General features: G+C 43.2%; 2 protein-coding genes across 4 annotated transcripts in view; one reads left to right on the forward strand and one right to left on the reverse strand.

Moving 5' to 3' along the window:
- Positions 1-211: 211 nt before the first annotated feature.
- On the reverse strand, positions 212-4,369 carry LOC112452748 (conserved oligomeric Golgi complex subunit 1). 3 transcript variants are annotated; one of them, XM_025013131.1, is made up of 10 exons: positions 4,121-4,369; positions 3,783-3,950; positions 3,403-3,685; positions 3,130-3,331; positions 2,636-3,052; positions 1,659-2,565; positions 1,299-1,578; positions 1,012-1,221; positions 861-907; positions 420-512 (listed from the first exon to the last, which is right to left on the reverse strand). In XM_025013131.1, the coding sequence occupies exons 1-9, from the start codon at positions 4,258-4,260 to the stop codon at positions 890-892; spliced, it is 2,625 nt and encodes an 874-aa protein (XP_024868899.1). In that variant the 5' UTR covers positions 4,261-4,369; the 3' UTR covers positions 420-512; positions 861-889. The 3 variants fall into 3 exon arrangements, with proteins under 3 accessions (XP_024868891.1, XP_024868909.1, XP_024868899.1); XM_025013123.1 differs by lacking the exon at positions 861-907 and having other exon boundaries at positions 212-512; positions 4,121-4,368; XM_025013141.1 differs by lacking the exons at positions 861-907; positions 3,783-3,950; positions 4,121-4,369 and having other exon boundaries at positions 212-512; positions 3,399-3,572.
- A 90-nt stretch (positions 4,370-4,459) lies between these two features.
- LOC112452726 overlaps positions 4,460-15,973 on the forward strand; it is a 43,809-nt gene continuing 32,295 nt past the window's right edge. The window contains exons 1-6 of the mRNA XM_025013078.1: positions 4,460-5,255; positions 5,777-5,903; positions 6,022-6,151; positions 6,247-6,423; positions 6,667-6,868; positions 6,943-7,076. Coding sequence (XP_024868846.1) covers positions 5,237-5,255; positions 5,777-5,903; positions 6,022-6,151; positions 6,247-6,423; positions 6,667-6,868; positions 6,943-7,076 — 789 coding nt within the window. The 5' untranslated portion in view covers positions 4,460-5,236. The remainder of the gene's footprint in view (positions 5,256-5,776; positions 5,904-6,021; positions 6,152-6,246; positions 6,424-6,666; positions 6,869-6,942; positions 7,077-15,973) is intronic.

The raw sequence follows: 15,973 nt of genomic DNA on the forward strand, positions 1-15,973 counted from the left end.
AGGAATAATGAATTCCGAGAGACTCATCCACTTTGCAGAATTTGTAATATATACTTGGATGATTTAAATTGTAATAAGCTAGCGATCCAAGGATTCGATTCTCAATCCAGCTACCTTGTAGAAACATATAATTAATGACACAGACTTGTAAGAAAGATTAAACTGTGAGAAAAAGAAACGTTGCCACCTTTTGATTTATAAATCAATCGTATTTCGTTTGAAAAATCAAGTATTCTATTAAACTTTATAATACATATGTATAGATTAATTTTCATTGGTATAAAACAGATAATAGAAGCATGGTAGAAAGACATACTTATGCCTTCTAAAGGACTAACGTCATTATTTACAATGTATCATATATGACAATATTTACAATCTTCCTAAAACAAAAACGGTTAATTGCTGCTGCCGAACCAATCTGATCCCATCGCACCGAAAAACGCAGCCGCCCCGGATTTTATTGCACTGGTCGAGTCATTTTTCGCCTGCTCCTTCGTTATTTTCTTACGCTGCAAATAAATGCATATTTTAATATAAAAGATAATTATTTATATACATATTTGCAAAACTGTTAGTACCATCCGCGATCTCGTAAAAATAAACACATTTATAGAAAAATTTATTAAATCACGTTGAAATTCTAGCTGTATAGTAGCTGTTATTTAAATTGCATTTAATTACAATACTATTATATTTTTTCCTAACAAATCAATGTAACATAATTTCTATGTTGCTTTTTCATCCTTTGAAATAAAAATAATGGGTAACATAAAAGGATAAATAAAATTATATAATTGCATTAATTCAAAATTGATTAGTTCCAAAATCACGCCATGCATATCACTTTACGGGCTTACCAAATCTATACATTCGTGATATTTTTATCTCAATCAAAGAGCAAAATCTAGGAATAGGTATATGTTTATTCAGACAATAATAAATGTATTTTAATTTGACAATTTTGCTATTAAATTATATAACTGAAATATAAGAGTATTCGATACGTACTTGTGTTTTATCAGGTATTGGCACCGATAAAATTGGCAAATTCCTCGTTGGAGCGGTTACAGTTAATGGCGGGAACCATGGTGCTCCTGTACAAACTGCTAGTACCGCAGGCGGTTCGATTTTTCCATTGTCATTGCTGGTATGTTCATTGCGTGCACCCAACGTCGAATGCAATTGTTCTAAATGACTGACCAAGTTTCCAAATATCAACTAAAAAAAATTAGATATTTTAAATCTCTCATTGTTATCACATAAAAAACCTCTAGCTTTATTAATAATATACTAACCAAAGATCTTTGAACGGATTTTTTAACGTTGGTGTGGATGAACGGATTAAAGACATCGTAGTCGAATGGATCTATTTTCGCAAGCACCGCATCGGACGTTTTGATTGATAATTCATTAAGAACTTTGTTTTCATGGGGCACCATGAGCAACGTACAATATCTTATATCGTATAGTACTTGAAACGCTTGCTTTTGTCTGAGGTCCATGTTTTTAGACGCATTAAGATAATAATTAAATAATTCCGTAATGATGCTTTCGATAATTTGCTGCAGTACCCTCCTAAAATTTGAGAAACGGAATATATCATGAAAAATGAAGTGTCTCAATCTGTGTTGGACGGTGTTGCATCATTTACTTACTTTGGAAGCGTATGAGGTATAATCTTATTTAAATCTTTGCAGATGGCAGTCAAGAATTTTTGCAAGGGTATCGATGGCTGATACGGTATTAAAATTTCAGATTTTATTCGCTTTCCTTCTCCGGATTCTTCCTCGATGGTAACTTTCTCCCATTCCGATACGATCCAATGGACGCGCAATCCATCGATTGGCTCTCTCAATATATATTTCTTCATATGCTCAGATATTTTAACTTTATATATATTAGCCCAAATGGACCACATGCAAGTACTTTCTTCCTTTAGATTGTCGCAAACAGCTTGCCACTTGACATTCGTGATGGCGAGTCCAGATATTTTCGACGATGTAAAACACTTGTTTAAATTCGGACACAAAGTAGTTAATGCAAAGAGAAATCTTGCTAAAACTATAGCGTTTATATCACTTTGACCGTGTTTGGGTTTGTCATTGACGCATGTGTTCCTCATAAATTGTACAAGGTCTTCGATCTTTCCGTTGCTGATTACTTGCAAATGTTCTTGGACTTCATTACGATCGGAGAATGAACTTGCAATTAAAGATATGTTCGCCGAAAGTAAATTATCTTTTATCGTTATCACTCGTTCGGTCTCGTATAAATAGTGCTCGAGATCGGACAATAGCGCATATAGACTTTCGTCGAATTTTTCGCACAATTTCATCACGTTTGGGGAAAAGCCTTTAGCTTTCATTAGCAAGGACCTCTTGTTATCCAATCCACCGTTCTTTGTAAGTTTCTGCGGAATGTCAGTGGGAGAATCTTTCCACACAAACCATCGTAAATCGTGTTCCGGAAATTCAAATTTATCATGCGCTACTTTATCGAGCAATTCTGCTATATCGGATTTTAAATCGGCCAGCGTATCAGTCCATTTATTCGTTATAATACCTATTAACAAATCATCGTTAATTATTAAAATAAATAGTGTATCTTTAGCTTTTTATATAAATATAATTACATTTTGCTCGTTTAGTTATAATAGGCTGGAAGAATTCCATCCAGAAACTTATTCTCGGTAATGAAAGCTCTTCCCATATGGAATTCCAATTTTCAGGCAGGTTCACGCTGATAGCCTCTTCCCGAACATTGTACAGGCCTTTAATAGAAACTATTAAATCTAATAATTTGGTGACCTCGTGATTAGAAAAATCGTTCACCCAATCCAACCAAGATTTAACGCTATCTTGAAGAGCCGATAAAGAAAAGTTTTTCGGTACATCCTGAACGAATGGTTTATGGTGTTTGGTAACGGATGGCAGGAACTTTTCGAGTAAATCTTGATCTAAATCCAACTGCGATAGCAAAAAATACGCTTCTTGATCTTTTATGTCTGTTATAAACTGCATGACTAAACCCCCAGGCGCATTATCCGCATCTGTAATCATGTAAAATAGTTGACAACGAAATTTTCTGTTTGCTGCATTAAGATCGTAAAACAAATAAGTTACTTACTTATAAAGCATGAATATATTAAGTGCACAGTTTGTATAAGTATTTTCATACACAACTTCAGCTTATTTTTGACACTGTCGTGACTTTCTCCTTTAACGACAGATTCGATGGCATGACTTCTCGAGGATATTAATCTTTCTAAAAGATTTGCAAACGACGATTCATTCAGAAACACGAGAGATGCCAAGCAGTTTGCGGCATTCTACAAGGTAAATGTATCATTAGCACCTAACAATTAAACATCATGAAATAAGCAACAATTTGTATACCAACTGTAGTCGAAACGTCCAACGACTGCAATATTTTGTTGCATTCATTGGATATGATGCTCCTAAACTGCATAATAACATCCCACTGCTTCAAAACAATTGGATATCTATGCAACAGCTCGGTGCTGCCGACTTCGAACATTAGACTGTAATTTATATGTTGCGCTATTATGTATAACTGCGTGGCAAATAATAAATTCTGATTCTCAATGCTCGTCCAAATGTATTGCGGAATGTCCATTAGGATTTTGATTTGGATGATAACGGAGTGAAAAACGTGTCCCCTTCTACAAAAAATTACAGTTTGAATTCCATTGCTAACATAAATTTTTCATTTCGTATGCATTCAGATAACATGTGCGAGTGATATTTAAAGAAGAATACTTGTCCAGCTTATCTTCGATCGGCTCGGTTTTAAAACCAATAAGATACTTCTTTTGCAATTCCCTAAATCTGTCCTCTATATTAGCGATTCTTGCGGTGACTTTCTCAGACGTGATCTTCATCTTCCCAATTGTGTCAGCAGCCAATATCAAGTCTCGATATCTTTCCCTGAAAATCATTAATATGAAAACTGACAGATTTGATGTAACTCTATGCACCTCTGTGTAAATTTCAAAGTGACAAGACAAACTTCGATAAACTTGTATAAAAAAATTTGCGTTTTACTAGTTAAAAAAGATTAATTGTAAGCTAAATTGAGCTAGGTGAGGGAGCCTTACCCAACCAACGTTCGCAATTCTATTTTCTTCCTGTCACTTTCCAGTTGAATCTTTTTCTGAATCTCCTCGATCTCCTTAACGGTGTGCTGCTCGAACAACTTGTTTATGTCCAAGTCGAGGTAATTCGTCGTCGTCGTCATATTTCTAACGTTTCGTGCACTCTCTCTATCTCGATGATTAACAAGAAATCCCACGTCTGCCCACAGTGCCCACGTCCACCCACGTCTCCCACGTAGCCCACAGGTTAGACCGCCATCGGCTGTTTTATCGTGTATCGATAAACGCCCCGTGGAGCCGTGGAAACGTCATCCGGCGGACGTCCGTTAGTCGGCGCCGCACCTGTACTCGCCCTGCACCTGCGGCTCTCCCTCTGGGAGTTACGTGCTCCGAAAATGCTTATCAGGGGGAAGGCTCGTCCCTGACGTCGAGTACAGCCAAGTACAGCTAACCAAGTCGACGAGGCAGGCAGGCGCCCTGTCGAGGACGGTGCAAATTCCGAGTTCTCGCGCGTACGGCGACAGGCGGTGCGGCCCGGCGACGAGGATCACCCACCCCCGAGGTGCGCCGACATAATCGTCCCCGAAACGTCGGAATCGCCGCCGCGGACGAGGAGGAACGCTGCGATCCTGCGACCCGAGCGACGGGGGAGTGCGCTATTTGGTATGCGGCGGCTCTTTGTCGCCGTGGGAAACTCCGGCGGATTCGTCTCGCGTGACTCGCGTCGCGTCGCGTGCCGCAGATAGTCCGGAGTCCGGACGTCCCGAGGAAGGTTATGTCGTCGGCGTAGCGCCGTCGAGCGGACGATCCACGATCGCCGTCACCCGGCTGCCGCTACCCGCCTTCCTTCCGGTCTCGGGGATCCTGCTCCGCGAGCGAGCGATGAGATTTTTCGTCGCCCGGTGACATTCCCCACCCGCGTGGCGTGGCGACAGCAGGTGTGTCCCCTCGGGTCTACGGATGTGTGCTCGGGCACCCCACCACCGAGCCCGAGCCACCGACGACGTCGAGAGCAGCTCTCCGGTCTCCCCATCATCTCGGCATCGCGGTTTCGTCGTCGGCGAGACGGTAGCGGTGATGCGCGCTATCGGGCCGAAAACAACCTAATCGGGGGCCCCGATGACTGTCGACCACACGGGTGAGCATGCCTTCCTTGATTCTCGATTCTGCGTCGCGCCTTGGCGCGCGGGCCTTATCTCGCGACTCCGACGACGGACAAATGGCAAAGTTGAGCCGCTCCGCGACTTTCTTCTCGCCCCTTTTTTTCTTTTTCCGGAATTAGCACGTTTGCTGCAAGGACTCGCGCCCCGCGTTGCTATTTTCGCGCTCGGCGCGAAGAATCGGCGTTGGACGAGAACGAAAGTTTCGAGGTAGGGTAGGGGTTATATTTGCCAAACGAATTTGCCTCGGGGTCTAATATGCGAAATCTCTCCTTCCTCCTTGAGTGATACGTACGTACACGTACCTTAAAAGGAATTGCGACGGTGTTTCGAAATAAATTATTTCGGAGTACAAAACGTGCCTATATATGCGCGACTCCTGGGTGTGATGTCCCAATGTGGTAAACCGGCCTGTCGGATAGATTGAAATTTTTTTATATAATTTTGTTCCGAGTCGGAAAATGACAATCTTGTTACGTTCGGTATATTTTGAATGCAGATTACCACAAGAGAAAAAGGATGAGTGCCTCACTACCGTCACTTCAGCCAAATAGTCAAAGCTTGGAAAGGCAGAGACATGTCAGGACAACGACGGAAAGACTGTACAACAGTCTTACCAAGAAAAGGTTTGATTCTATTAATATTAGTCACTGGGATTAGTCATGCTAGATCTCTTATTTAGCCGTGTGTGCGCGCGTGGATGCTGCTGATGATTAAATGTGCGTTTCGTATGTGTGTTTCTAGGAAAGATCCGAAGCAAACAAACGTGGAAAGAATGTGGATAAACTACGAAGACTGCAAAGATGACTTTTGGGCGGCTATAAGACCTAATTATGATTATATTATGGATACTAATTTAATCGAAACTTGCAAGGTAAGTTTTTGAGATTTAGCTTACAAGTTTGTCAAACTTATGCATAGAGATTTAGCGTGAGAAGATAAACGTTGAATTATTTTCAATATTTTCAGGAAGCGAATGGTGAACTGACCAGTGAACTAACATGGGACGAAACGGACGTGTCGACGCAATCGTGGAATTTAAAGGAAGTCAGCAATCAATTTTCAGAGCTTTACTCGTGGTTAAGATTTCTTCAAGAAGTGGTCTATTCTAAGGAAGAAAATCTTCTAGACAAAAGCCTGCGTGCAGTATGTATCAGTGAATCTGACATATACTACGTTTACGCGAACGTTACTTCTGTAGTAACTTACGATAATTCCCTTGTTTACGCGGAGTTAATCGTCATAAATTACTACAGAACCCCCTTTACATGGAGGAATTATCGTAAGTTACTGCAGAAGTAACGCTCGCGTAAACATATAGATATTCAAAATATAAGATCAAATAAATCTCGCGTTGAAATTATTTAAAAAATTTGAATAAATCGTTAGGCTCACATGGAGGAGCTGCGACGCAAGGCTTACAGACGCAAATTGTTCAATGAGCAAGCGGAAAAATTAATTTCTCGCGCCCCTGCTTTGAAAGACGAAGTGGCGTGGCGTGTAGATCACTTGAACGCAAAATGGGAACTAGTTGAGCAAATTATGGCGCCCATAGACCGACCAGTATCTAGTCAACAAGATATATCAGCGGGTAATTGTTGCCCCCTTAAAAAATTACATGTCTCTCGCATGTTTGCCAATGTACGCGTGATCGATTTGTTCCAGACTTTGAACGGGAAGTGAAATGTCTGAGAAAATGGTTACGAGAAATGGAATCGCGTCTTCCACTTTTGAAACCTTCGAATTTCTGCGTCAACTGGACTCTGCCGGAACTGGAGGAAAAAGCGCTGGAGCTCATGGTAAGTACCGCTTTCTATTATTATTGTATTCAGGTAGTAACGTAATTATTAGTGTTTCATTCTGTCTTTCTTATTCGTCGTCAAATTTCACCATGTGGTTCACATTTTACGGACAGATGTCCCTTTGGGTCTCCGTTTTATTTTTCTTTGTTTCATTTTACTATAGGAAAGGTCAGTCCGCTTGTAGAAAAGAATGCTTTTGTATAGAAATATAGCATATGTTTCAACATGATCGTTTTTCTATATATTAGAATTAAATAATTAACAAATAAGTGTTTAAAAATTTTATTGTAAGTCACTATATAAAGACAGGTGAACGTCTTTAAAGTTCCCCTCGGGTAACTTTTGTGCATGCGCTTGTTCTTGTCTTCCTGTTTTTCTTTCCTTAAGTAAATTGGATAGCGTAAAATGCGCACGAAGCGGAACGGAGCATATAAATATGCTGATGATTTAGCTTTACTAGCTGAGGCAACCCGTTTATTAACCGATTTAATTGTTAACGGCGAAGCGGCGAATGCTAGGAAGCGGCACGATTCGGCGGAAGACGTGCTAAGAATAATGCCGCGTTGGTTGGAGCACGTGCGTGGCGCACCGGGCTGAATTTTCGCTGGCTTAAGAGACCGGCCAACGCAACAGGCCAACAGCTAAGCTAAGGCTAACAAGAGGAACGGATGTGATGGCGTACTCAGCTAACTCAGCTGGGAGTGGGGAGCGAACACTCGGCGGCGCGTACCCGCGTACCCCACAGTCCCCCACGTTTGTTGTTTTGTTCCGGGCTCCGATCTTTGCCGAAGGCTCGCGTTCGGACGCAAACGATGCGCTTCGTTGCGCGCTGGAGAGACCGAGGAGGCTAAGCAGCTGCCTGCCGGCTGCACGAGCCGACAGAGTTCGCCGTTCCACGGTCGCCGCCGGTGGACGGGCACGTTACAACGAGCACGTTGATCCAAGGTTCCCTTCCTCCTCGTCCTCTCTTCTTTCTTTCTTCCTTCCCCTCCATCCACGATCATCTCTTCCCCGGTTCTTTTCGCGTCTCTTTCCGTTTCTTCGCTTCTTCGTCTTCCCTTTCCGTTTCCGTCTAGTTCTCATCCCTCTTTTTTCTAGAGCGTCCGCTATATTTAAACGCAAATGGTGCGCGTCTTTTGTGTTTCGACCTGTGTGATCGCGGTATCCCTCACGTAGGGTCTCTCTGTGTGCAACGCGTGGCTCGGCTGGCTTTCCGGCTCACGACCTCACGTATCACCGGCATCTTATACCGCCAGAGCAACCCCCTCCGTTTACCCTTCTCGAAAAGCAGCGGGAGTTCATCTCGGGAGGAATCCACGGTCATAATCGCCGTGGGTATCCGTGGGTCAGCCAGACCGGAGTCTCTTCTTCCTACGGGTGTCGGGTCTAACCGGCCACCGCCGCTCGGGCTCTCTCTCTCTCCCTCCCCTTCTTCCTTCGCCTCCTACTCGTTTTTCCATCCGTCCGTCCGTCCGTCCGTCCCGTCTAACCGAGACATACCACGGCAACGACTCGGAGCTCGAACTTCTTCGCGCGGTCCATTCGACGTGGTTTCTCCGCCGCCGTCGCCGCCGATTACCGCGAACGAACCCTGGCGTGACCCCGCGCGGCGCGGCGCGGCGTGGCGAAGGAGTCATTCATGCGTCGTGACGAGCACGAGTGCGACGAAATCGCCGCGAGAAAGCGGGGAACCGGGGGTCCGAGGCGTTTGAGAGAAACGACGCCTCTCGACCCGTCTCGTCGTCCCGTCCTCGGTCTGTGCCGGCTGTGAAAAAAAAGAAAGAAAGAAAGAAAGAAAGAAAGATGCGCTTCGTTCGCGAGTGCTCGTAGTGCTACAACGTGCGGGGATGCTCCACGGTCGCTCCTCGTTTCTTCTCTCGTGTGGTTCCTCCTTCTTGTGGATACGCGTGCTGTCTCGACACGTCGTCTCGCTTTCGCGCTGACCGTACAACGGCGCGCCGGTGCGCTCTTCCTCCTCGGCATAGTGGATATGCATTTTGGTAAGCTCAACCGAATGGAAAAACTTATCGTTTTCTCTTATCTAACGAGGAAGCTTCGACGGAGCTCGTATTCGAAGTATCGATCGAACGACGTGCCTCGCCGCCCCGTTGATCTAGCCGCTGATTAAAGCAGCATTGTTTCGAGGCACGTGAACGTAAAAAGTGCGCGGCAAAGATAATGGAATTTAGAACGTGAAAGTCGGTGCTCCGAGTGCTCCGAGAGTGCTCCGATCCAGAGAGGGAGATACGCGCTTGTATTTTCCTGTCTGGCGAACTCGTTGCATCCATCTCAATATATTTTACGCGCGTTGTTGCTAACCGAAGCCCAATTTCCTCCGTCGATCCGCGCTTCTATTCAGAGTTTTTCATTCGAGATAACACCTTGAGCCAGTTCCGAGCATCCGCGCTTCTAATTCCCCGGCGCGGCGCGGCATGACTGAGATTCATCGTGATATTTGTCCCGTTATTGTTACACCGACAAAAAAAAACCACAATGAAACAATGAAGCAATTACAAACGCTATTGGCCCAATCTGAGCAATGCATCTATGATCGTGCCGCTTGGCTCTCGAACGAGAAACCGTTCGTATTAACTATTAACTTATCGGATTTTCCTTTCATGGGTGTAAAAAACGAAAGGATGTCGTACAAAAAGTTACGTTATACTCGCGTTTTACTCGGTGTTTTATTTTCGATATTATGTCAATAGTATTCGATAAAGCGTAGCACATAAAATAATAATAACAGTTGTTATCGTCAAGATTAAGATCATGGAAACCGGAAAGTCCGTGCGCGTTCCGATCGGGCGGTATACTTATCATATACTTTAATTGCATACCTCGAGCACACATCGATCCTCTCGTTCGTGCTCCGCGATCTTATTACGCTCTCGAGCTCCGGTCCACATATTATTTTCCCGCCGCGTTTGGTCATCGACACTCCATACCCAGTACCCACGCGGTGCGTGGATGCTCCGTTGAACGACATTCGTGGACGTTGAAGTCGGTCGTTCGAGGTCAAGCGAGTTCAACGCGGAATTGTCCGTATAAAGAGAAAGTAGATCTTTTGTGGAATTTTATGGGAGCCGGTCGCGCGGAGTATCCGGTAATCGCGCGGATTCCTTGACATCGCCTCTAATCGTTTTGCATTAAATTTAAATTTAATTATCTGTCACGGAGGAAAGGGAAGGTATAATTGTGCCCTCCCGTCCTTTCGACTTTCTATCCGTGTGCCCACGATACCCTTACGTCACAATATCGTCAAATAACTCGTTTGCCAGTTTTTTGCCAGTTGCATATCGCTTAAAAGAGAAAGTCGGGGGGGCAGAGAGGAACATCAGTCGGCTTGACGTTAACGTCCATCCGGATGTAATGGCTAATTAATATCTGGGACGATTCGCCGACGCAACCCATTCAGACGGATGCCCGAACTCGGGAGAAAATGAAGCTGCGATGCCGGACAGTAGCTGTTTGGCTTTTGAACCAGTTGAGAGTATTTTTGGAAGCGCGCACACGGCCTTTCGTCACACCACACGCAACTCCATACTCGCGCGACATTAGAACGATTGCCCTCGTTTCGAGAGAGAGAAAAACTATCTCTCGCGTTAGAAACGTAAAACGGATTTTTCGCGAGCGGCGCTGTAACAGATTTTAAATAGATCGAGTTGGTGGCGAGGCAAGTTCAAGCCACGCGGTGGAAATTATTCTCGTTTTCTATCGACTATCCCCGCATATCGTGCGTAACGTTAAGTTTGCAGATTAGATTCGCGATTGATACGACATCCGTGTGATTATGCAAAACGCAGTGTGCACAAGTGAAACTGCAATATACCTTTTGCTGCCCGATGTTTACGTTTAATTCGATTCTACAAATCAACCTTCCGCGCCATCAGGCATCGCGGTGATGAAATATTATCGCGGGTTAAATTTATCGGAATTGATCTTAAATTTATCGATGAAGTAATCAATATAGTATTTATACGTCACATGATTATGTTCGATGATACTTTTGACGATGTTTCGTATTATTCGTTTTATGCGAATTTTGTAAACTCTATGCCTGTTGTCTTCGTATAACCGCGCGTGATAAAAATCGTTAACATTCACGATAAGATTGCAACAGATTTGTAGATAGAAACAATACCAACTTGATTTCAAAGTTCAAACGGCTACGTGTTCGATAACGATATACGCTTTACGAGCTTTATCAGCGATACGTAATTTGGTCACCTCGGTAGGCGGGTATAACTCTTTCGCGGTACGCCGTTAGAACTCCGTTCTCGAAAATTTACGAGATGCTCGCGAAACCGCAAATCCGACCATTGACAAAACCGAAGCTGCTCTACCGTGGAATACAGCGGGACGCCCAATAAGAACGCGACGAGAAATGAGGTGAGGACGGCCTGGATAACTCGGTTAGCAGCTGCGCGAGTGGAAGGTCCCGGACGTGATCTTATTCGCGTTTACACCAATACACCTGCAATTTGAATATATTGCGTTAAAAAGGCTCGGTCTCTCTCTCTCTCTCTTCAAATTACGTTTAAATTTAAAACGAGACTAAATTACTAAGTATCGCCCAAAGGTGAAACGTTCGGATGATTTCTGGTACGCGGCTGCATCTTCTTTTATATACGAAGACTATAATCACTCGTCAAGTATGCATCGCGCGCACGCGATGCATGATCGCGAGGATACTCCGCGATGGAAACTCGCGGTGCTGTCGTGCTTGCGTCACCATCGCGCGCGGTGTATACTGTAAGTAAGTGAAAGGGAATAGAAAATTTTTACCCCGGCTAAAGTATTTTTGTTTTACGGCGCTCCGCGAATGCGAGATTTACGATTACGCGCGGTGCATAACGCGTTGCGACGCGAAATCGCATACGTGCGTATATATGCACCAATCTGTTTGATTGTCGCTCCGAACGAGATTGCTTTATCGCGGCACTGCCTATACGGGTGTAAATTATTGGCAGTGGTACTCTTTTCCCTCCCGCGTAATTTGCATTCCGTTCCACATATACGAATCGAAGTGTTTCGAGATTTAAATCAAGCTGTTTAACGTTAACAACTTGGAGGAAATTGAGAAGGAATTTTAAATGGAAATTTTACTCCAAGGATCGCGATTATGAATAATATCAAGTCTCCGATATTCGAAAGTCACGGGAAGCCTTGCAGCGCATTTGACATATTATAGCTCGATGGCCGCATAAAAAAAGGAAGCCTTAGAGCGATGATTGTTCTTATGCTGCTGAAGAGAATTGCAAATGACGTATTACAAGATGTTTTATAAAGTACTGAAAAGAATATCACGAATCACGATGAATAGAAGCCGCGACTGTGCGAATTTTGTGCGCCGCACGAACAGCTCGGCTTGAATTGGATCATTTAAATAGAAGCCCCGCCGGACGAATCATCTTTTGAATGCGCACCATCGTAGCGGCTATAATCGAAAGGTTAATATTACCACGTTGCCGGAAAGTTGATGCGGCTTTTTTTTCATTGTACTCGTCATATTATAGAGTCATTTGCCTTTGCGTGTATGGGTGCGCTGACTCACTCGCCTGGCGTCACCCGTTAACTAGGAACACTGATGTGACCACCATTTCCGAGTTGGATAGAACTTGTAGCGTATCCTTCAAGCTACAGAGGCTCCCAGACTTGCAAGAAATACGCGTTAGTTTCAAAAACACGTTTAGATTATGCGTTATTTTTATATCATTAAAATTAAATTTACGATATCGTAATATTCGTAATAAATTGATTCGTTTCAGGTTTCAGGTATATCGGAGTAGTGTGGTAAGAGTTGTAGTTTATTACATTCTGGGAGCAGTTTTCTAAGAACGAAAGAGTAATAGAACGCGCGTAAAGGAAAATGTATAGCGAAATAAAAATATACAAAATACAGGAAGAACGTGTAGAAATAAAACTAAAGGAGAGAAAAGTATAGCTATATAAGAAGCGTTAAGAAGAAGCGTCGAGGATAGAAGAAAGAAGGAAGAAAGAAGAAGTGGAGTAGTTACAATTTCTAGATATAGTAAAAAAATATGTAATAGAAGGAAATTACGTAAAAGGGAACGAGAAACCGTAAGATTTTGCCGAGATAAAATAATATACCAAATGCGCGAATGATACGAATGTGAATTCACCGTATATTTTTCTACGTGCCTGTTGCAAAATATACCGTGTGGGAGGCTTACCGCTAGACTCGCGAAACTATTACCGTGTACCGCGCCGCAGCGGCTGTACACAGTTACCTTGGGTATATCTTGAATTCTTAGATAGCGTCGGCACGTCCCGCTGGTTACGGAAGTAAAAATCGCTTAGTGAACGCACAAAGTGCCGGTGGTCTGAGCCTCAGACCAGACGATTACCACGTTTTGCCTGCGATTTAACCTTCCACGTTTACCAGTGCGACCTCAAATAACAGACCGCGACGTACCGTGACATCGTTTTTCAGGAATAAACGCAAGACTACACGGAGGTGAAGAAATTAGTACCGGAGTGTACACTTTCTCTTTCCCACACAAAGTAGAAACTTGATCCTGCCTCGTGAATCGATGAAGATTGGAGGAGTCCTTCTCTTAACAGGACATTAACTGCTTTAATGAATATTGGCGCGCTCGCACCGTTCGTCGATGGAGATGCACCGTATAAGGCAACGTTTGAAAAATAATCGTTTCCTGGTGCAGCGCGAGAATTTATCTGGGGGACGTTAACAAAAAAGAAAATTGCATAAAAATGGTGAAGAAAAAATTTTACATGGCAAAACATAATGACAGTAATGACAAATTAACTTTCTCCAAGCGGTGGCAGTAGACAGTCTTACTCATCGTACAGAGCGTGTCGATAAATCATGATTAGATTGTATGCCGAAAGAGATTTCTCGATAGAGCCTTTCAACCTGGATTGAAAGAAGCGGCACGGTAATAACAGCGCTCTTCTGCGACTTGGTCGGAAATATATGGGGCGTTCTCGACGAAAGACTCTTTATCTTCCGTATATATAACTAATATAGAAATTCTGAAATAATAAATGGGAATTAGAATATACATTTTTTTTTTTTTAAGATGGAAAGTTTCTTGGCTATATATAATTGAGCAGATTATCTTGCTTCTAAAGAGAACTTGGAAGAACTGTTCCCAGAACAATATAAAATATCATTGTTTTCGCTACCACGGAATATACCAAAGTACGAAATTTTCTTTAAAACAATTTTACTATTTCAAACTTTTATGAAAACTTTTATAAAAGTTAAAAGTGTAATTTTCACGATTTAACGTGATCGAATAACGCGAGTATTTAAATGTCCCCATTTTTAGCCGGAACACCCAGTAGAGAACCTATGTAGAGAACCTATCATGGGCTGATCTATTCTTCGAAACAATTTGAGCGATCCAGCAGCCAGCGTCGGTCTTCGAATCGCTCGAAGGTACAGCCGCGCCCAGAGAGTTATCGGCGCTCGTTCGTCTCAGATTAATCTCCATTCTGGTGGTGATATCGTCCCGATTTTTCGCTAGTCACGATACCGCGTGATCTCCACGGTATGTTTTCCATCGATCGAAACCGATACGCTCGGAACGCGAACGGTGTACGGACAAGTCATGCTCTGAAAACCGAAACGTTGTACTTGTGCAACGTAAAAGTTCTAACGTTATAAGCCGACAATATTTTGACAAGCGCGCCGCCGTGATATATCGCGTTATATCGCGTGTATTAGATAATAGAACATATCCGCGCCACGCCACTATCAATTTAATTCATCCAAGACTCGTATATACTCCGGGTATTCGAGACCCTGGCGCTTTCGATTAAAACGTAAAGCGTAACACTACATTATGACTTGTCTGATCGCCGCGCGCGCCGTCGAGATTTTATTCTCCGTTTTATCACGTAGAAATCTAATTTGTCAGGCCTCCGCCTCGGCGGAATCTCACAGATTTTCCATTTCGTCACGTAGAAATTTCAATTATGTCTCTCGCAATAATGATTGTTAATTTCGTAACGTGTGTTAATATCAGGTTCGTTGAATTATTCAATGCATAGAATCGCTCTTATCTACTTTTACTATCGCCGCGGGTTCTCGCGTGATTCGACACGCCGCGGCCGGCTGGTCGTTTCACTCGTCATCGTCGACCGACATAAGGACACATTATCACTGGCCGCGCGACAGGATTACGGACTGTCTGGGAGACAGGCACATCGCGTGTCTTTGAGAGCCCGCATCTTGCATGACATTATAGCGTCATGCGTTACGTTCACCCGCACAACCTGCTTCCTGTTACGCGTCGCGTAATGCTTTCCACGATGTCATTGTCACGAAGATATAGATGCCGTAAAAATAGCGACGACGTTTCGTCGTGAGCGAAGCTGTTATTGGCGAAAGGAAAAGTGATCAGGTTGACCTTCACATTGATTTTTTCCAACGCAATGGATTTTCTAAGCCGCAACGTACCAAGGTTGTTGCCCCAACGTCAACGTCGGGACCTTCAACTTGAGATGAGCCGACGACAAGTATAGGATAGAAACCAGTCGAGGAGCTGGAAAGACCAGCCGCTTTTAATTTCCATCTCGGGAAAAGAATATTCTCTTCACGCATATTTCATTCATAAATACTCGTGCGGGAAATAATTTTCTCGTTACACAATTTTGTTTATTATAACTTTCCAATTTTTTACACATTCTCCATTTCTCATTCTATAAATTTTATTCCCGATTTATTTCCGCAATTTTCTCGATCTCAATCGCAACGTGCGAGATCCTTTCCGTCTTTCTTGAGACGCTTGAGAGCTTTTCTTTTCCCCCCCCGGATGGTATATAAACCTTTGCTATAAAAAAGAAAAAATGGATATAGCGTAGATCTGCGAATATATCTGTCCGTTATATATGCAAATATTGCA

Source organism: Temnothorax curvispinosus, unplaced genomic scaffold, assembly GCF_003070985.1.
Source record: "Temnothorax curvispinosus isolate PA1 unplaced genomic scaffold, ASM307098v1 QBEX01000305.1, whole genome shotgun sequence".
Classification (NCBI taxonomy): domain Eukaryota; kingdom Metazoa; phylum Arthropoda; class Insecta; order Hymenoptera; family Formicidae; genus Temnothorax; species Temnothorax curvispinosus.

Excerpts from the sequence above, each read along its gene's own strand:
- LOC112452748 (XM_025013123.1), bottom strand. The coding sequence starts at position 4,260 with ATGACGACGACGACGAATTACCTCGACTTGGACATAAACAAGTTGTTC. Across the intron at positions 3,332-3,402 it reads CGTTGGACGTTTCGACTACA|AATGCCGCAAACTGCTTGGC; the intron begins GTTGGTATACAA and ends TTTACCTTGTAG. Across the intron at positions 1,222-1,298 it reads AATCCGTTCAAAGATCTTTG|TTGATATTTGGAAACTTGGT; the intron begins GTTAGTATATTA and ends AATTTTTTTTAG.